At 37.6% G+C, this 21,298-nt stretch overlaps 2 protein-coding genes across 6 annotated transcripts in view; one reads left to right on the top strand and one right to left on the bottom strand.

Moving 5' to 3' along the window:
• The first annotated feature begins 50 nt into the window (after positions 1-50).
• On the top strand, positions 51-8,614 carry LOC143905166 (uncharacterized). 3 transcript variants are annotated; one of them, XR_013259127.1, is made up of 3 exons: positions 51-566; positions 2,000-5,475; positions 7,309-8,614. XR_013259127.1 is itself a non-coding variant. In XM_077420361.1 (3 exons), exons 1-2 carry the CDS (start codon positions 414-416, stop codon positions 5,414-5,416), a joined length of 3,570 nt encoding a protein of 1,189 aa, XP_077276487.1. In that variant the 5' UTR covers positions 51-413; the 3' UTR covers positions 5,417-5,462; positions 7,309-8,614. The 3 variants fall into 3 exon arrangements, 2 of the variants coding, with proteins under 2 accessions (XP_077276487.1, XP_077276486.1); XM_077420361.1 differs by having other exon boundaries at positions 2,000-5,462; XM_077420360.1 differs by having other exon boundaries at positions 2,000-8,614.
• Positions 8,615-9,861: 1,247 nt separating this feature from the next.
• LOC143905172 (aquaporin AQPAn.G) overlaps positions 9,862-21,298 on the bottom strand; it is a 40,042-nt gene continuing 28,605 nt past the window's right edge. The window contains exons 1-5 of one of the 3 annotated variants that reach the window (XM_077420371.1): positions 19,850-20,107; positions 12,774-13,031; positions 11,961-12,245; positions 11,440-11,649; positions 9,862-10,365 (exon numbers count right to left, since the gene is read on the bottom strand). In XM_077420371.1, the coding sequence (XP_077276497.1) occupies positions 10,324-10,365; positions 11,440-11,649; positions 11,961-12,245; positions 12,774-13,031 (795 nt within the window). In that variant the 5' untranslated portion in view covers positions 19,850-20,107 and the 3' untranslated portion in view covers positions 9,862-10,323. Of the gene's footprint in view, positions 10,530-11,439; positions 11,650-11,960; positions 12,246-12,773; positions 13,032-19,849; positions 20,108-21,298 lie in introns of those variants that run through there. The other 2 variants (XM_077420370.1, XM_077420369.1) reach the window with 2 other exon arrangements.

Raw genomic sequence — 21,298 nt, 5'->3', positions numbered from 1 at the left:
GCGTTTTTCCGCCATTATAAAGCGCCGTGGCGGCGTACCCGCTGCTATTCCCCGGTGAGAAGAGGCGACGTTCCACGACGCTTACCGACGCTCGGCGTCGTCGAGCGAGTGAGCGAGCGAGCCAAGCGAAGCGGGCGAGCGAGCAACTAACGAGTGACTAGTAAGTAGCAGCCGCGCGAGTTGTCCGGCGGATTTCGTACGCGGATCGGATCCCGGTGGTCGGGCGGCAGCAGAGTTGCTCCGCCGGAGTAGTTAATCGTAATCGCGCGGCGGTTGCCAAGCGGGACGAGCATCGTGCGTGAGCGCGAGAAGCAAATCAGAACACGCTACCGCGAAGAGGAAGAGGAAGAGGAGGAGGAGGAGGAAGAGGAGGAAGAAGAGGAAGGAGGCGAAAAGAGACGCCGGCAGACGGAATGGAGAACAGGCCGACGCCGCTGCGCTCGCGGCGCGTCTGCCGTTTCTGCTTGTCGGACTCGGAGCCGCTGAGCTTCATCTACGAGCGCGACCCCAACAAGCCGTTCCAAGTACCGCTCGCGCTGCAGATCATGTCCTGCGTCGCCATCGAGGTGAGTGCCCCCCCCCCCCCGGCCGCTAACGATATACCCTCAAACGGGCCGTCGGCGTCCGTCGGCGGCATCGACCGCCGGAGTGCCGGAGCGCGGTGGCTCCGACACCGCTGGAGTTCCTCTCGCGGGTAACATGCATTCGGCGCGACTCGCGCGCGGAGTTCTCGGCTTGCCTCTTCGTTCACGCAGCGGGAATTTGATTAGGAGGCGGTAGGGGCAGGGGCGGGCTACCGAGGGGTGCTTTTGTTGTGTCGCGGACACTCGCGGAGCAAGTTGATATACGGCGATACGACCGCGCGGCGACATCGGTAATATAGACGGTGATATTGCCGGCCGGATGCGGATTTCGGCGACGCGGTTCCGGTGGTCGCGTGGAGATGACGTTCGATTGACAATTGCGTTTCCCGCCGAATTTCTCTTTCTCACCCGGAGCCCCGGAATTTTCGGAGCATGACGACAGTTTATTTTAAATTTTAAAATAGATGAACGGTTTAAATATAAAAAATAATTCATTCCAGGCTGTCTTATAAAGTAAAATCGATTTTGTCCAACGATTTGTTGATGGAGTATTTTATTCGTTCGTATAATCGTATATACGTTTGCTTTAATATTTATCGCGTCTTTCCGTATTTAAATGGAAACGGAAACTTACGCGATACATAGAAAATTGAATGCATGTATTATATGTCAAATTCTATTTAAACGGAAGTCCTATAAAATATAGGGATATTGTACATAAGTGAATAAAAAAAAGGAATCTGATATTCCATTCTTTGAATATTAGATAAGAAATAATATTTATGCTTTATTTTTCTATTATTGCTTTTTTAAATTAAATCTATATTACGCTATGTGTTATGTGTCAAATTCTATTTAAATGGAAGTCTTATAAAAATATAGGGGTATTATGCATAAGTAAATAAAAAAAAGAATCTGATATATGTTCCATTCTTTGAATATTATATGATAAAATAATGTTTATCTCGGTTTATGCTCTATTTTTCCATTATTGCTTTTTTTATTAAATCTATTCTATATTTTTATTTATATATTCCATATTATATTTAGACGTGTGATATATATGGATATGTTTCATTATATTTCTTACATTTTTCCAAATAAAGCACCTGAACCAATGAAGTTTTGAATTACATACACACCTACAAAATTATATAATATAATAATACATATATTTACTTACTATTTATACGTACTTATATAGTGTTTTATATCATTTAAATAAACATAAATAATTTACAAGATTTATAGTATATTTACCTTTGAATTTATAAAACTTTGCAAAGTCGAAGATTATATGAATCCAACGAAACCTCTCCTGCAACTCCTGAATGTCCAACGCCGAAGAAACTCCTTTCCGGAACCCCAACTGCTGAGCACGTCGCTAACGATCCACCGCGTCTTATTCTCGATAGGTGTACGCCGCGGACGGGATGCCGCAGATGCTCTGCAACATGTGTCGCTGGAATCTGGACCGCTCGTACAAATTCAAGCTGCAATGCAAGAAGGCCGACGAAGCATTGAGGGACTATCCCCTGTCTGGAGTGTTGCCGAGACCCTTTCCGCCCCTCCCCACCGATCCACCGACGGATATCGGCAATAAGAGATCTGCCGAGAGATCGCAGAATGAGGTCTCTAAGAAGCAACGTACCTTTGATAACGACAGCAGAGACACCAGAGAGAGACGTGAAACCAGAGAAAGGGAGAGGGAGAGGGAAAGAGAACGTCAAAACGAAAAGCAGAGGGAGAAGGCCAGCGAGCATCTTTATGAAGAGGAGCAGGACGGAGGCAGCGAGGGTGACCAGGAAGTGAGCAACATCAAGGAGAACAGGAAATTAGAGCCAGGAGAGATCAGAGTGCATGCATGCGATCAGTGCGAACGCACGTTTCCCTTGCGTCAGGCTCTCTTGTTGCACATTCAGCGCGGGCATCGCGACCGCAATTACAAGTGCACCGAGTGCGATCGGCACTTCTTCACCAAGTACGACTTAGGCAAGCACATGAGCACGCACTCGGAGGAAAAACCGTACTCGTGCTCAATCTGCCAGAAGCAGTTCTCGCGGTTGAATCTACTTCAACGTCACGAGAAGGTACATAGGGATGAAACGCGGTACGCTTGCCAGCACTGTGACCGCGAGTTCTTCACCACGGAAGAGCTCGAGAAGCACGAGGACTCGGTGCACAAGAAAGATAAGCCGTTCCAGTGCAACATCTGCAACAAGCGCTTCCAATACAAGCAGGGTCTGGAACGGCACGAGGTGCTGCATAATGAAGATAAGACGTTCGTGTGCGATTACTGCAAGGAGGCTTTTCACACCAGCACGAAACTGGCCCGTCACCTGTCTACTCACGCTGGTCATCGGCCGTACATGTGTAAATTGTGCCCGCGCACGTTTCTACTGTCGCATCATTTGACCAGACATATGCGTACCCATTCAGTGGAAAAGCGCCACGTTTGCGAGGACTGCGGCAAGGCGTTCAAGCGTAAGGAAAGCCTGGAGGTGCACCAGTTGACGCATACGAAGCGCACGGGGATGGGCCTTACTTGCGACGTTTGTCAAGAATCTTGTCGTAATCGTGCCGATTATGTTACTCATATCAAGCAGCATATTGAGGCAGGTGAAAAAATGGGCCCGGACGGCTTGCAGCCCGACACCAAGAAGAATCTTGAATTGGATTCTGATGAGGAGGAAGAGGAGGAGGATCAGTATTCTGACGGGGATGATGATTATGAGCCACCGGCGTACATTGTGAAGAAGTTGCCGAAACCGCCGAAGCCGCCGAAGCCCTCGGAGAGTGAAGAGGAGGAGGAGGAAGAAGAGGAGGGAGAAGACAAGGAGGAGAAACCCGAGAAACCAGAGAAAGAGGAACGCAAGGTGGTATACGTGCGTGGCAAAGACGGCAATATGGTGAAAAAGACCATTAAGACGCTGATGCCCATCCAGCGTCGCGACGTTCAAGAGCAGAAGGTCACGAAACAAACCACTCCGACCAGCTCCGCTTCTCAAAGCAGCTCGAAAGGCTCCGGGTCGTCACAGATTAAGGATGAAAGCTCCAAGAGTGGCCGTGTGGATGAGACCGAGGCGCAGGTGCAGAAGATCGTCGCTTCGGTGTTTAAGGAACACAAGATCCCGTTGAAGCACCAGCAGAACCCCGGCCAGGATCAGTCTAAGGAGTCGCTAGCACCTGTAACGAGATCCCAGAGCGCTTCCCAGGAAAGTCACAAGGACGGAGACAAGGCGGAGACCCCGGCACCCGCTCCGAAGGCTGTCAACACCGTCAAGGTGATTAAAAGAATTGTGCTGAGAAAATCGGCAGGAGGCAGCAACGAAGGGACGGCAGTTAGTACACCCGTTGTCAAGGAAGGGGACATCTCTCTGAGCGGCACTCCCGGCTCGCATAAAGTCAAGCGAGTGATCGTTCGTAGAATTATCCGCCAGGGTGACACTACTCGCGAAGTTATCATGAATCCGGACGGTACCGCGATAGATCCCGCGGAGCTGGCGAAACTGCCGACCGGCAACGTGGTGAAGCGAGTAGTGGTGAAGCGACCGCTCGACAAGAGTCAGAACCTGGTACAGGCGGTGTTGCAGTCCGCGGAACAACGTCAGAAAGCAGAGGACGCTGTTTTGAACGAGAAATTCGAACTGAAGACCTTGGCGTCGTCCAGCGGTGGCACGCCGAAGAGCACCGCTGTGGCCGCTCCGCAAAAGACGCAAGTGGTCGCCCAGGGGCAGGATCGGGAGACCAAGGAGAAGCTGGAGCAGTTGGAGAAGCGTGTGGAGCAACAGAGATTGAAGATCGAGGAGCTGCAAGCGAGGAAAGCACAGCAGGACTACGAGGCGATCGACGAGATGCTGCCGGAGCGACACGATGAGTCCGAGGATGAACAGCAGTTGCCGCTCAAGAGAGTGTTCGTCAAACGGAAACAGAGTATATACGACGAAGAGCGGGAGTACAATGACGAGACGGATACGACGAAGGGTGACCCGACCCAAGAGTCAGAAAAAGACGAGACGGAGCAAGTTATGGTAAAGCAAGAGGACAATCCTGTCGCGGAGGAGACGTTGGAAAATGTTCAAGCAGAGGTCCAGAGCACGCTAAATACGACGGTGACCGGTAGCAGCAGCAGCAGCAGCAGCAGCAGCAACACTACGTCAACCGCCACGCCAGCTCCGAAGAAGGGTCCGACGATCTCCAGCAACAAGGTGTATTCGAACAAGCGTTACATGATCGTGAAGCCGAGCGATACGTCGGAGGTGGAGGAGATGAGCCGCGAATTGTGCAGCATTTTCGAGACTACCGACAACGTGGTGAAGATGCAGGAGACGGTTCTGAGTAACCTCTCGCAGATTTCCGGTATCGCAGCTTCGACTACGTCGGACGTGAACGCGTCCGCGAAACAAAAGACCGACTCGGCGATGGAAGTCGACGAGCAGGATTTGGTGATGGATCAAGACATAAGATGTCATGCTGATGACATGCAGAGGATCGAGGAGAACATGAAGGAGGAGACGGCGATGGAGGTTGAGGTCGCGCAGGAGACGGAGATCAAATTGGACCCCGAGATGGAAGAGCCCACGCAGGTGATCGCCGTGCAGGAGGAGAGTCAGCCAGACTCCGGTGCTATCACGCTGGACAATCAAGACCTCTCCGAGACCACTTCGATTTTCGAAGCGTCAGACGATGTGCTGGAGGTACAGAAATCAACGGCCGTTAGTCTGAGCGATTCCGTCATCGAGTTGTCGCAGGGCAACGACACTATCAATCTGAACGACACGAACGACAGCCAGGACAGTTTGGAGGTCAAGCTCTCGCAGATGGAGGGTTGAAGGAGGTCTATTTTTTTTCTTTTGCTCGACCGAGGTGCTGCACCAAGTAAAAATTTACTGTAAGATTTCTGAGGTTTCTCGCACGATTGGTAATTAATTTTGATACTTGGTATTTAAAATTAATTGCTGTTCAGTTTGGTTGACGTCAATATTAACGTTCCGGCAGTGGACCGTATTATCGGTATTATTGATATCATGCAATCGAGATTGAATAAAAAATAGAATAATACAACGTTGCAATTATGAAGCAAGTATAAAAAAATTGCATTATTAAAATTGGTTTTGCATGTACCTAAATTGAGTTTGAGTCATTTAATATAAAATAAAGCTCGAAATTGTTTTAACACTTTAGCTGCAGAATACGCATATATACTATAGGACGTATATATACGTACGAAAAAGAAACCTTTCATTTGCGTAATGTATTCGCGTCTATATAGCAAACGGTTTTTAATTGAAACGCGCAACAGCTAAAGGAATAAAAGGATCGAATTCAACTCGCATAATTCGAGCTTTAATTACTTTAGTCATATATATATATATATATATGTATATATATATATATATGTAGGTCTGGAAGTATGTTCCGGGACTTTTATTTTTGATATCGGTATATTCCGGGACATTTGGCAGTTTCCAGGACTGTCCTGGAAAAAATTGATGTCCTACGGCATTTTTCGGGACAGTTTTTTGAATCTGATTACATATATATGCGTTATATTCCAGGACTGTACATTTCAAAAAACGTAAACAGTCCCGGAACATACCCCTGGACCTACATATATATATATATATATATATATATATATATATATATATAGCTCGAATTATGCGAGTTGAATTCGATCCTTTTATTCCTTTAGCTGTTGCGCGTTTCAATTAAAAACCGTTTGCTATATACGGAAAATGCTCGCATACAGCTTTTTTATAGACGGGAATAGACGGGAATACATTACGCAAATGAAAGGTTTCTTTTTCGTACGTATATATACGTCCTATAGTATATATGCGTATTCTGCAGCTAAAGTGTTAAAACAATTTCGGGCTTTATTTTATATATATATATATACTATTATTATATAAATAATTACAATATTAAGTTTCTCGAGTTATACATATATATTAGAGTCACGTTATTATTATTATTTTAATTATTACAATGCATAATAACAATATATATTAATACTATAATATATATTATACATATTATAATTATATATTATATTATTAATATATATTATATTATAAACACACTTAATAATGTATTAGAACACTGACATAACATCACAAGACCTCTAAAAATTTTATTCTTTTCTAGTTGACTCTTATAATGTTAGCTTTTATAATTGACACTGTCGCTTCAGTCATCTTGAGTTCCCACTTCCATATACATAATTATGAAAAAGCGTTCATTGAAATTATTAATCTATTTTCTTAAATACTAAATGAAGTCCTAATGTCTCTCTTATCCTAATGCAATTTAACTTCGACAGTATCATTGATATTCAGAATAGCAACGTTAATTTCCAATTGCGCAAGACTCGACGAGAATTTCGGCGAATTAAACTGACAGCAACAAGCATTTATATATTCCGTTAACGTACACTGCAAATCCAAGTGTGTTATTTTGACATTTTAACTAAAGCTCTTCTCACACATTTCTTGCCGTTTTAAATTACGTCATTTAACACAGCTAACCGTATTAACTATTAATTTAATGCGATTAAGCGTGTTAATTTAACACCCAACAAAACATGTAAAATGAGCTATTTGGATTTACAGTGTATACAGATATTAAAACTAAATTAATTGTGTGAGAATGCTTTTACAGAAGAATATTGTTGCATTTCTTTGATTTAAGCACACACGTTTTTTTTTTGTATTTTTTTCAGTCGCTTCTACGATATCGAAGCTCGGTGATCGCGCTCCTCTCAGGATCTCTTCGAAATTTTTCTCACATGTCTTTCACTCCTCTTTCTATCCGAAGATGATAGATTTGACGAAGGTAAAACTGACTCGAACGAATCATGTATCATTTACCATTATCGCGCGAACGTGACGAATTATCTTAATTTATTTAACACGTATCAAGATACCCCTATATTATTTACATTTCAAAGCTTTCCTTCTCGTAGCTATACAATTATGTTTATTGCTTTTCCTGGGAGTAGCTCGGAAAGTTGCAACATTCTGAAGTATCTTATTGATTCTGCCATATCTTATCTTATTTACCTTGATATCGCAAAATTTTATTCATGCCAATTCTCGAGGTGAACAGAGCGATTTCTAGATCGGAAAGAGTTTCCGATCCCTAACATGCTCGCCTTTATTTCGTCCGTATTGTTGTTCAACTAGGTACATTCGCAATGAGAGGACATTGTAAATATATGGTCAGCCACCGGATGGTTTTATTGGCACCGACTTGCGAACTGTATCAGAGCTGTGAGAAATATGTACATACCGTGTCTCTCCTGGCGGTTTCCTCATTCGCGCACGTTCGCTTTTGCTACGACAAAACAAAGGGAAAAAAAGAAAAGAAAAGAAAAGTCGTCGGATTCGTCTTCTTTTTTTAGCGTTAAGGATTAGTACGTAGCCAGGGCCAGTTGCACTAACCAACGGCTGTCATTCGCCTGGCACTCCCCCTCCCCCCCTCAGTCAATTAAGTCACTTTTACGATTTTTAATTATGATGAATAATATACACCTTATTTAATTCAATGTAATTAAGACATCTGCATTTTAAACTGAAAATGTTAGAGTAATTTGACTATTCTAAATTATATAATTACGCTATTATTTCCGAAACACTTCAAATAAATGATTTAGCTAACCGGTTTTTAACGTCGATTGAAATGCAAGTCGCTAATTGAAGTCGCGATCAATTTAATCATTAAATTAATCCTTTTTCTTCGAGCTTGCTCCTACGTTTAGAATAATTGTAGATATTAAAGCCGCGAGATTTATTTTTCTCCTTTTTTTCTCGTTTTCTTATTGGTGCAACAGACTCTGATTCTGCAAGTCAACACATTTATAACGTTGGGAACATAAGAGATAATGAACTATAGATATATGTTTACAGTAATCATATACAGAATTATTTCGTTAAACTAGTTGAAACGGTAACATGTAGGTTACCCGATATTCTGCAAGATACTTGGAACTATATATGAAATACAAAAGTGTGTAAGTGTAGAAAGTCCACCTGGATATTTATTGCGCCTTTTCTCCGTCCCATCCACTTCCGAGCAACAATTAATATACAAACAGGCAATTCAAAGGGAGAAAGAGGTAAGAATTGTTACATAATTATATATTATATAAAGTAGGTATAACAATTATTGTAGCGTTTTATTATTGGCAAGAGGATAATAATAATTCAACAGATTTATATAAAAACTTAGACATTTTATTCCATACAACATTAATTACATATAACGGTCACATATTTATGATAGTATACGTACTCTCTGATGATCATTATTAATATATAAATATTGTCTTGTTGATTCTATTTATGGGAGAAGTGCATATTTTTGTTGCCAATGTATGAAATATATATGATGAATTAAAAGTCACGATTAATTGAAAATTAATCGCGTTTTTTACGATACGTTTTTAAGCAATTAGTGGTTTTTAATCAAATATCTTACAATTTTTGTTTTTAATAAACTTTCGTGCATGTGAACATGTCAAAAGATTCAGAGATCTACGATGATCGGGTAAAAAATGTCGAGACACAATCATCTGTGTATCAACTTACGCGAAATAATTACGAGCATGCATTTGCGTTAATCTAATTGCGAAAATATCGAAAAGTCACACAAGCTCTTAAATTAATAAAACATACAAATAACTAAGCAAATAAAAAACGATGATTTATATAAGATAAAGATAATGGCTAACTACTCTGATCGAATCTTGCTTGTTTGCAAGCAAAATATATTTGTTATTTATTAATAGTAACTAAATAAGGATAAATTATTAAAGGTTGAATTAAGATTTTCTATATATGTATATAATATGAAATGATAAGTTAACAGATATGCATTATCATCAAATGCCAAAATTTGAAATTGCTTCACATATTTATGACGTTTAAGCAGACTGCATGATTTTTTTTTAGTATTATTGTGATTAAAGTGCAGAAAAATTTAGTCAAATGTTGGGTGGATCGATAATTATTATCAAAGGTGTTATCAAAATGCATCTTGTGCAATAAACGGGTGGCTATACATGTGTTACTCAATGTGGCATGAGATGTCGGCAACGTTACTTCGTGACAAAAGATCTCTTTGGCTTTCTTCACATTCGAATCTTTTACGATTACAGGACGACGATCTATATTATTGTATAATCAAATTTTTTAAAGTTTAATTTGTGCAATGAAAGATATTGTTATAAATTGACGAAAAATTATAGAGGAAAAAAGGAGAGAGACTCTTAATGCCTTAATATTTTATAAAGCAGCACGTAATTCTGTTGAGAAATTTATCTATCAATTTAATTCATTTAGTTGCATTAAATTTTCTTTGTGACTATATTTCTATGATGCCTTGAATAATTTAGCATTAAAGGCATTTTCAAATTACGTTAATACCTCTCTTGCTGAAGTTTTAAAAATTGCTAATTGTACCTAATTATGAAAAAAATGTACATTTTATTTTAAAGTCAGCGAATTGAAATGCAAATGATTGCGCCCGTATAGATCGTCCTATCTTCTCAAAGATCAATAAAAATCGACGTCGTCACGATCGTGTTTTTTTTTTAACACCACTCCATCAGAATCAGTTTCGAAATACACGCGCGGTACTTTTTAAAAGCTGTCCGATAGTTCTTATCACATTATATACGATAAAAGATGATTGGCGAGTTGGCAGAGAAAGACACGGTTAGAGTCGGTTAAGAGCGTCAAGCGAGACTGGCGTTTTTCCTGCTGGCAAGATTCTGGAGCTGTAAAACAAGGATGTTTTCATGTTCGCTATTCTCTTTTAATTCTTTTTTTTTTTTAGACGCGGAAGTTCTATACTACGGGCGAATCGCTAGATCGCTCTTGTACGTCTGGGCATCTTCGTATTTTAAAGTCCGCCACGTCCGCTGTCAATGTACTCGAACCTCTGTGGGATATAGACGATCGTGGACTTTAGAATGTCTCTTATCCCGGCAAAAGTGGTGCACTTAGTTCCGGTGCAAAATAATTGCGAGATTTTGTAAAGAATGAAGAAAGAGCGCGAAATAGTCATAAAAGCAAGTATATATCTTGTATTCTATCGTTTTCTTGAAAAGTTTTTGAACGATGGTTTTTCTTTTTTTGACTCTTTTAATGTTGCGAAGATTGTATAAAAAAAAAAAGAAGTTTTTCTTTGGAAGATAAAAATACATTTCTATCGCATTTTACTATCATGCATTATTATGCTCATGCACGAATAAATTTTTTTATTAAGTACCTCTTGCAAGATTCGGACAAGAATTTGTGCTCCCGAAAAGTTCCATCGTCAAGTAGAAAATATCGAAATTCTAATAAATAGTATTATTTACAAGTGGAAAGTTAATGCGTATTTCCGTGCAGCGACTTTCATGCGGATTAAACGTTTGTTAATGCATATAGAAAGATGCCAGACTTACATTGTATCTAGAAACTAAAATATTTTCAAGCCACCTTCAGACACTGACAATTTGAAAAAAATATCCAAAGCTCGATACTTAATTTAGTCAATACTTAACCTTTTACTTATTGAAAAAATTGAAATATCTGAATAATCATGAATTAAGAGTTTACCAAAAATTAAATAAATTATTAAAAGAATCAAGGAACTCAATCAAAATGTATAGTTTCTTTATTAATTATTTAAAAAGTTTAAGAAAATTGGAAAATTTATCTAACAGAAATTAAGGAAAATTTTAGACTTAATAAATTTATGGAAAATTGAGAATGCGAGATAAAATTGATTATGAGATCTCGGCAACAGGATATTTTTTCTACTCGTATGTCTGAAAGTGATCTCACATTCTTGTGGTACGATGTACCTCCTTTTCGTCGGTGGCGACGGAGGCATAAGTCCTGGCGGGGATTTCCGGTTGCTTGGCAGGTCCGATCGCATGCACGTAGATGAGTGCACCGGCGATACCGCCCATAATTGGACCCACCCAGTACACCCAGTGATTGTCGAAGACGCCCATCACCACGGCGCTGCCCAGCGAACGCGCCGGATTCATCCCCGCACCCGTTCGCGGTATCTGATTATTAAAATATTGTTACAAAAACGTAAAATAATAACGAAAACACAAAACAGACTTAACTCTTGAATTTCTATAAGACATCTAACAAATAAGACTTTAAAGCAATTACAGTAATAAAGAGTTAATTTTGAAATTTTAAACTTCAAAATACAAAATAAATGTATTATATTAGGATAATCGAATTAAATTCGATTTGAATTAAATTGAAATTGTAATTTAATTCAATTTTAAGATTTATTTTGAAATATTTGAAATATAATTAAAATAAGTATAGGAACTGTCTTTGTGATTAGAATCGGAGTACTTACGCCGGCGAGATGGCCGACGGAGACCGACAGGCCGATTAAAAGGGGCGCGATGCCCTTGCTGTCTGGTTTAGCGGCGTCGCACGCCCCGCAAACTACCAGCACCAAGAGCAAAGCGAGGAAGAACTCGATGCCGAATCCTTGCACCGGAGTGATCCCGTGGGAGAGCTTCACCACGCCCAGGAAAGCCTCCATCGTATCGGCCGAAAGGGCTCTTATGATCGCCGAACCCGCGATAGCGCCCGCGCATTGCGCCACAACGTACAGAACACCCCTGATAATTGGTACCTGCGACCGAGAATTGTTATTGTAATTACCGTAATTAACCGACAGGAAACATTTTGGCAAGAAAAGAAGACGAACTTGAACAGATAGTTCAAGTTGATTGGATAAGCCACGTAATTAATTCAGTCATCGATACTCAATTGATTTTTAATTACTATTAGAATCATTTATGTGATAATATAAAAATTAATATTGAAAATTAATTGCGTTTATTAACGCGTTAATTTGAAATTTACTGGGATCTGTTTTAATCGTCCAGATAGTTCTGTTTCTTTATAGACGCAAAGACGATTGTTTTTCATCGCGGGATATCGAATTCTTCGGGCTCTTCTAGGATAGATTTCATTTGCGGAATAATAAACGATTCTCAGTTTACATATGATAGACGTATACACATATATTATATCAAATTGAAAGCGATTTTAGATAGAAGGTTTTAGACAGATCAAGTGTTTAGAGGAATTTTCTACAGGAACAAGTTAAAAATACTGAAATTTTTATTGAATATTAATATACAATCTGTCACTATACCTTGCCAATGACAACGAGACCGCACGTGACCGCCGGATTGATGTGACCTCCGGAGATATGACCTATCGTCTGGATTACGACCGCCACCACCAGACCGACGCATAGGCTAATAGCGACGACACTTCCGGTCACCACGGTACCGCAGACGAAGAAGTTGAGTAACAGGGTGCCGAAGAATTCCGCCAGAAGGGCGCGAGGGAGACCGACCTTCTTGTCGGTGAGCTCGTCAGCGCCCAAAGCATTCTTCAGATTCACCATCTGAGATATGTAAGCAAAAAGTAAAAGTGAAAAATGAAATCAATGTTAGGAAAAGAAGAAAAAATACATGTATTATAAACAAATATATGTAATCCGAATAAAGAATTAAAAAATGTTTATCTCGAAGTAACAAACAATTTTAATACTATAGGGTAATTTTTGTTGAGATTTTATGACGTAGGATTATTACTTTAGCGGCATTTTTCCAAGAGACGAAATATATTTAATTTGTTATTGTCTTTGTGTGTAATATGAATAAATAAGAGTATTTTAGGCGTTCAAAATTTAAAATTGATTTTTCTTTCGAGCTTTAACACTCTTTTTTAGCGACGTTTAGCGGCTCTGTCGATCGACGGAGTGGATCTAGATCGAGGACGCGACGTTTTATGAGCGCAGCCGCGACGAAAGCTTCGCCAGACTGCATTACGTATGCAGATCGTTACATCCTTACCTCAAACGATCGGTTTGAATTACCTAATCGCGCCAATCGCTCGCTGATCAACGCTTACGCGCTTTAATTACAAGCAACCGTGTTTTTCTTTTCCAATTAAAACAAAAAGCTCAGATATTTCATTGTCCGTATATTACAACTCTATAATTTACAATTTCGTGTTATTGTTTGTATTGCAATTTTGGAAAGAATATAAATAGCTTCTTTAAAACAAGAAAAATGAGAATTGGACGTAACTATATATAATTGAAAATTATATAATTGCGATATTTGCGTGGCTTTAATGAAGAATAAAAATTATTCTGTGTACATACACTAGAATTTCATTCTTATTGTTAGTACATATCATGTTTAATTAAATACGCAATTCATTTTTTTTTAATGTTGCATGCGTAAAACAACGAATTAATTAATTTTTAATTAAGTTAAATACGATTTATATAATATATCTAGTTAGAATAATAAAAAATAGTATAAATTATTATAACTTTTGATAAAACTGATTTTAAAATTATGTTTCATTGTATTTAAATTTTATTAATCTCATTTTTTGCAATAACATTTTTAATTAAGTTTTTTTCCGAATAATTACGACATTAAAGATGCAATTGGCAATTTTTATTTTATTTTTACCTACTTCAAAAAATTGTGGATTTACTATTAATGTCTTAAATTTGTTTCAGAACTATGATTTCTTTTCGTGATTTGTTTCGTTCATCACGTTTCTTTTGCCGATAAATGTTTCAAGCAACAAATCATCATCAGAGGCAACCGGCTTCTCTTCCAAAAATGCCATCACGCGGATTACGCAATTACACAGGCGTCATTACTAAAGTCGTGAGCCGAGATGATCCGATCCTACAGATGATGTCACAGCCCGAGATTGTTCCTCCTTCGCATCCGCCCGACTCTGTCATAAAGCTATTTGTCGCTTATACATGGCCGATTTGCTAAATTTCGCCGTTACGAAGCCCGGTAAGTCAGAGGAACTGGATTTATTTGTTGATACGTTTATATACGAGATCACACGATCGTTCGTCAATCCCGATTTTCGCGAATAAATATATCGTAAAAGCCGAGAAATCATTTAGAATAATTAATATTTTACAAAAGTTAAATCTAATACTTATTTCATAGAAATGTTATTTTATAATATTAATATATATATATATATATATCTTTATATATTAATATTTCTTAATTAATCAATTTACTGATATATTGATAATTATAATATATAATAATTATAATACGCGTTCAGCAAATAAAAATTTACAGATGTTCTGAAATTTGATATTTTAAAAATAAATTCTTTAACAGGCCTCAAATCCGTCTTTTCTGTGAGCCAACACACATTTTCAAACCATCGATATATCATATCATGTCGTTTATCATATTTTCTAACGTTTCGCGTGACTTTCTATTTTATAACATTTTGTCCGCGTGGCATTATTAGCTGAATTAATGAATTCCGCTTGACCGCGACAATTTAATCGGCTTGTAAAAGTGCGGTTAACGCTCGCACGTTAATATAGAGGCGTGCGACAGTGCCGGGGAAATTCTGTGAAATTCGAGTCGAATCTTTATTTCCGATCGTTTATTTAGCTTTCCTGCCATTTATTTCATCGCTGTAAGATCATGAAGTTTATGCTTTCGTAAATGCGTTTTTTCCGCAAAGATTTAATCAAATCACTAACGCGCGCCGACAACAACGCAAGTTTACGTTGCGAATTGCGTGCTAATAGATAGAACAATTATTTATTGTTTGTACTGGCGATTATTTATGTGTTAAACGTTATGGAAGCTTTTTTATCAATACGCGAATCTTTCCACAAATAATAGCTCAAAAAATTTCCTATATAGGAAATTCCACACACAAGACGCTGTCTATAATATAATTTCGAAAGTATAATATTATGAGGCGTGCTCTCGTTCGCATAATGTTAGCATATGTTATATTATTATTTGCATATTATTGTTTATTGCTATTTATTTTATTCTGTAATATGACACATGCATGATAGTACAATTTCTATTTCATTAAGAATATAAAAGAAATTGGCAATAAGAGAGTCGACGCGGTTATTAGTGTGTAATGTCAAAAGACAGATATTACAAATTTCCTGACGTTTCGACTCTTCTTCGACCCATCCTCAGCGGTACAACAATAAACCATTCTCCATCATAACCGCATGAGCCTTCGGATTAGGAGGTCGGAAAACCATTGAGAACTAAATGATTGCTATCTATAAGTGGTCAAACATATAATTAATGAAACAAAGAATAAGAGCAATAACTCATTTTTATCCGAACACTCACCAGATAGTTCGGATCGAGAACGGAGGATGATCAACAATATAAAATTACATTAAAGATTAAAGTGTTCATGAGACATTGTTATTATTGTCACGATAGATCGCACGACACTGTGAGCCGTCAAATGGAATAAGAACAATTATACCAAGTAAATTGGGAATCTTAGGAAATAATAACCTAATTTACAAAAGGATACCGAATTCCTATACATCATGCATACGTTCTCTCATTTTAAATAAATTTAAATAAATTGTAACATTGCACTTTGTTCCTTGGTCTGAGAATGATATTTATACACATTTATTTATTTATTATTTACACTTTTATTTCCATTATGATCTACAAGATTCCTAATTTACTAAGTATAATTGTTTTTATTCCACTTAAGGGGATCCTAAAGTGAAGGCTGAACTTCCTCGACGTCGGTAATGTCAACATTTCTAATCCTGTTTTCTGTGTCATATATCTATATCTGTTCTTGTCTAACGAGAGGCATCTGTCCTTGTTTCGATTGCTGCGCCATCTCTCGCTACACGCAATATCAACCTGAATGTGCTTTTGCACATATAAAAGTTTATTTAAACTAATCTTTTTTTCTAGGCTTTCAATCTTAGATCTAATTGCACGATATTGTTCTTAAATGTTGTCCCTAGGTCATGCCGGTCTAATTTTGTGGATATTTATTGTGGAATTTTTGTACAAAGCAAATATTGTCGTCACGTATACAAAAAATTAACAAAAATATTAATTTTTTCTTGTTTTCGATATAAATTCGACCACCATGATCTAGATTTTGATGCGTACTTTAATTCTAGACAAGAATTTTGCATTTCTATAAAGCCAATTAAAAGATTAGTGTTAAGAAAAAAAGCCGGTATTACAGACGGCTTTAGGATCCCCTTAACGGCTCACAGTGCCGTGCGATTTATCGTGACAATAACATGTCATGCATGGACACTTTAATCTTTAATGTAATTTTATATTGTTAACCATCCTCCGTTCTCCGGACTATCTGGTGAGTGTTCGGATAAAAATGAGTTATTATTGCTCTTATTCTTTGTTTCATTAATTATGTTTGACCACTTATAGATAGCAATCATTTAGTTCTCATGGTTTTCCGACCTCTTAATCCGAAGGCTCATGATTATGATAGAGAATGGTTTATTGTTGTACTGCTGAGAGGATGGCTCGAAGAAGAGCCGAAACGTCCGGAAATTTGTAATATACAAATATATCTGTCTTTTGACATTACGCACTAATAACCGCGTCGACTCTCTTATTGTCAATTTCTTTTATGTTCTTATTATTATTAAGAGTCAAGAGTCCTTAATTATTTTATTATTATTAAGTGTAATTTTAACATTTTTTTAAATATCTTTATATGACTTTTTAATTCAAGTTATATCTACTTAATTATAATGTAATTATATAATTGTTTATTTAAAGATTGTATAAGTGTGTTTTATGACTTGATTCTACTCGTCTCAAAATTTGAATATTTAGATTTCACACGATCTGGCAACCTCGATATGGATCATTCAAATCATCTGTCAACAATGATCGCAACAGATCTGCAACAGAAAACGGTGCGCAACATGCACGTCCTATAAAATAGATAACGAAACCTCGAAGGTTTCCAGGTGCGCGGTCTCGTTCCTCCGGTTTTTCTGTCACGAGTTTTTGCCATTTTCCCATACCGCCCCTCCTTTGGCTTCCTTTTTACACGCTTCGCTACATTCGACGGCGAACAAAATAAAGGTTCGTCCTTCTCACCTTCTGCCATTACCAATATCGCCTGCCACCTGGCAGCAATAAAATCTCCCCTCCGTTTTACCGTTCATCTGAGAATCCACCTCGGGTTCGTTTTCTTTTGCCGCCGGTCGTTCCGCGAAAGCGAAGACCGGTCGAATCGGAAGCATAAATCACCCGTTAGATCCTCCAGTGATTTATCTGAACCGTTAGAGAGATCGTTATCTATATATGGGGTCTCTCTCAGGATTTTTCCCCACCACTTTATTTTTCTGTGCTATTTCTCGGTGGACATTGCACGGCTTCTTTTCGATCCCTTTAAAGGATCGATCGACGATCGGCCATGTCCGACCGGCGATCCATTCGTTCCACTTTAGGCCGAAACTTTTTTTAGGCTAATAGCTTTTTCATCGATCGGTGAAAGCTTAATTTGGCTTAAATTAAATTAATTGAATTTTATTTTAAAATCTAAGGTTTTTAAAAAATAAAAGTATATATTGAAGTAAAATAATATATCTATATTAATTTTAATTTTAATTCCCGGTCAGATTTAAAAATTTAATCGTTAAATATTAATTATTTCCTTCCTCATTATTCCTTTGTTGCTCAAATTTTTCTGCAATTGAACATATTTTGTTGAATTTAAGTAGGTATATGAGGGTTTTTGGAGTTGCTAATTGCAAATCTGAATTTAAAGTGGCGGATTCAATATCAAAGAAATTTTTGGTACTTTTTAACGAAAAAGTCTAATATAAATAAAAAGTATAAATACCGCAAATAATAAATTACATATAAGTATAAAATTATCAAAATTCTTACAAGAGAATTTTGCAGTGTCAAATTTTGATTTAAAAAAATTTTATTTTAGAAGTAGGTAATAGATGAATTTAGAAATTAGGTAAGACCAAAAGAAACTGGAAAATAATTACATATTTATATTATTAATGTAGGTACACATACAAGTATTAGAAATATAATGATATCTGTTAGAATTGGCAGGTCAGGGATGACGAAATTAATCGATTAGGATTAATGAACTGAAATTTTGCTTTATTAGTATATCGCGTGTACATCTGTACGAGGCTGAGGTCGAGAAGGAAATAGAACTAACTTAGGCGCAACAGAGTAAAATATTTACTATATATATGGACGCCGTAGAACACAGCGTTATCTGAAATAACTAGATGTGAATATACCAACGCCTCTATATTCCGCAGCAGCGTCACGGCTTGGTTGTCTATGGGGTAAAACGAGAGCGCGAGTTGCTCAACTTTTAACAATATCAAATACGCAAACCAATTATAAAATACGTAAATAAAGTATAGAAAAACTGCAAAGAAATAGGTGTCACTAAACAACACAAAACATGACACTATACAACACAGAAAGGATTATATAATGTATATCTTTTATGTACATATACACCTTTATATATTTACATACTTATATTATATAAGTTTTTATTTGTATCTCTATTGCAATTTTAATTTAATCTCTAATTAAATCCAACGTCTACACATCCAAAAATATTCTAATTTACGCAACAATAATTATGTGAACGATACAGTAAATCATTTATTAAAATATTTTTTTAATAAAATAAGCTTTTGCAAAAAGCATGTTATATAATTTATATGATATAATTAACCTTTTTTTTAATAACAATTATTTTTCCCAAAATCAAGAAGTATTCTAAAATGCCGTCGAGTTGCGCGTATCAATGGAAATATCAAGAACAATGGAAAAACATAGCGCGTGACTTTCGTGAAAACGACGTGAAAACGACGATAAAATGCGAAAATAGCTGGACGTTTGTTACAAACGTCACGTATTTACTAGAAGAGACCATGATTGGCATCTTACGTCGTGTTAAATGCTAGTTTGATTTGAATCGCAAACGTTTCATGCCGCGTCTAACGTATAGCGCCATTTGTGCTTCAGGCTTTCAAGGTGATCGAAATTATGATTTAGACTTGCTCCTCCGACTCGGAACTTGTCTTACATGTTTGTTTATTATTTGTGCCTAAAGCTTTTCCGGCAGATTTTGACGTCTTATATGTTTGAGATAACCAACTAACTTTAGCTGCATTACATTGAGTTCTTAATTTTAACAATCACATATTCATTTCTTGTTATATTTCTTGATTATATCTACTAAAGACATAATCACGCAAAACAAATTAAATTAAACAGATGGATGTACGATAAATAAAATAAATTATAAATATTATAAATATATAAATACAAAAAATGACAAACATACATAAATAAAATTAAAAATGATGAATGAATCTCGACTCACCCCGAAGTCTTGCAATTAACGTCCAACTAATTAATAAATTTTTCCTAGTTATGTATTGACAGCTCCTCGCGAGTCCTTTGACAAGTACTTGAATGTGCGTCAAATGTTGCTTGATAGTTTCTGTAGAGTCCTTTAAGGTATCGCCGTCCTTCAAGATTCTTTTATTAGAAATCCTAATACGGAAACCAACTTACGGCGAAGCGCCGCCGAGATGGCTCTTTGAGAGCGACCGAACGACAACTGTCGCAAGTTGAGCTCTCGGGCCGGTCGGGCCTCACGTAGATATAGGTATTCGTTCTAGTAATTCTACCGGCTGGCTGGCGTACAGGAAAGAAGTAGGGATATCACGGTTAAAAGTGGCGAGTACACGAACACAAACAAACGTGGACGAGTTCGCGCGTGAAATGTGCACATACATACACGTCATTTTGATAAATAAAAAATTTACCGCCTTGTGTACTTTCGGTAACGTGTCGCCGACGAAATTGCGGTCAATCATCTCCGCTTTAAGATGAATTTCGTATGAAACGGGAAAATTTTTTGAAGGTTGATTTAAGCAGCGTCGAGAAATTTACAGTTATCTTTCCTTAAGACCTTGATTTTAGAAAGAATTGAAACAATTTCTGAGAGAAAGATTTAAATATTTATTCGAATAAAGTGAATTTAATCTTGATTCACATAAATGCAGCAAAAATTATCTCTGTAATTAATCCTATAAATAATAAAACTGTTTTGACTTTCGTATCTTTTTATCTATTTTATCTTATCGTAGTGTGAAAAATATTAATGATAATGCAATTGATATCTGCGAAAATATTATGTTTAAACGTTAAGAAGATTGCGAATGGAGACACCAACTTTAGGAAAATTAAATGAATATCGAATTGTGATTAGAGATCTAAATTTCAAGAGAATTTAATTTAAAAAAAACTTATCAGTCATCGAGAAGTATGATTTAATCTGAAATTTACTTGTATCTTTTGAATTCTCTCGATACCTTTTAAGATTACGTATATAGCTATATAAAACAGTTTGTTCTTTTATTCAGGCTCGTTACCGATTCACCTCTCGGCTTTTGCGTCACAATTTTTTTCACGCCGGTCCACCGTTAAATGCGATTGCTTTAAAAAGTTGGAAAGGAAAGGAACGAAACTCGTTTCCGGACGACCGCACCGTCTGAAATATACCATCATTTAAATTTTAATACAGCTTGACATTTTTTGACATACATAAGCATAAATAAATATGCATACATAAATTGTAAGATATAATATCCAAATGTAAAGATATTCAAATATTCCCAAAAGAGATGCGAAACGAGCACTGCGCCAGTTTTTACGGTAGCGAATTGCTTTGTGCCTTTGGCGCCGCGCTCCTTCGATCGTTACCTTTCCTGAAACGTGTAATCGGAAATGACGTTTTCCCGGTAGGAAAAGGAAAGTACGGTTT

Source organism: Temnothorax americanus, unplaced genomic scaffold (genome assembly GCF_048541705.1).
Source record: "Temnothorax americanus isolate GAGA-0224 unplaced genomic scaffold, ASM4854170v1 Scaffold6, whole genome shotgun sequence".
In the NCBI taxonomy this organism is placed as follows: Eukaryota; Metazoa; Arthropoda; class Insecta; order Hymenoptera; family Formicidae; genus Temnothorax; species Temnothorax americanus.
The sequence above is the reverse complement of the archived record's forward strand: the minus strand, read 5'-3'. Positions and strand labels throughout refer to the sequence as shown.

Excerpts from the sequence above, each read along its gene's own strand:
- LOC143905166 (XM_077420361.1), top strand. The coding sequence starts at position 414 with ATGGAGAACAGGCCGACGCCGCTGCGCTCGCGGCGCGTCTGCCGTTTC. Across the intron at positions 567-1,999 it reads TGTCCTGCGTCGCCATCGAG|GTGTACGCCGCGGACGGGAT; the intron begins GTGAGTGCCCCC and ends TATTCTCGATAG.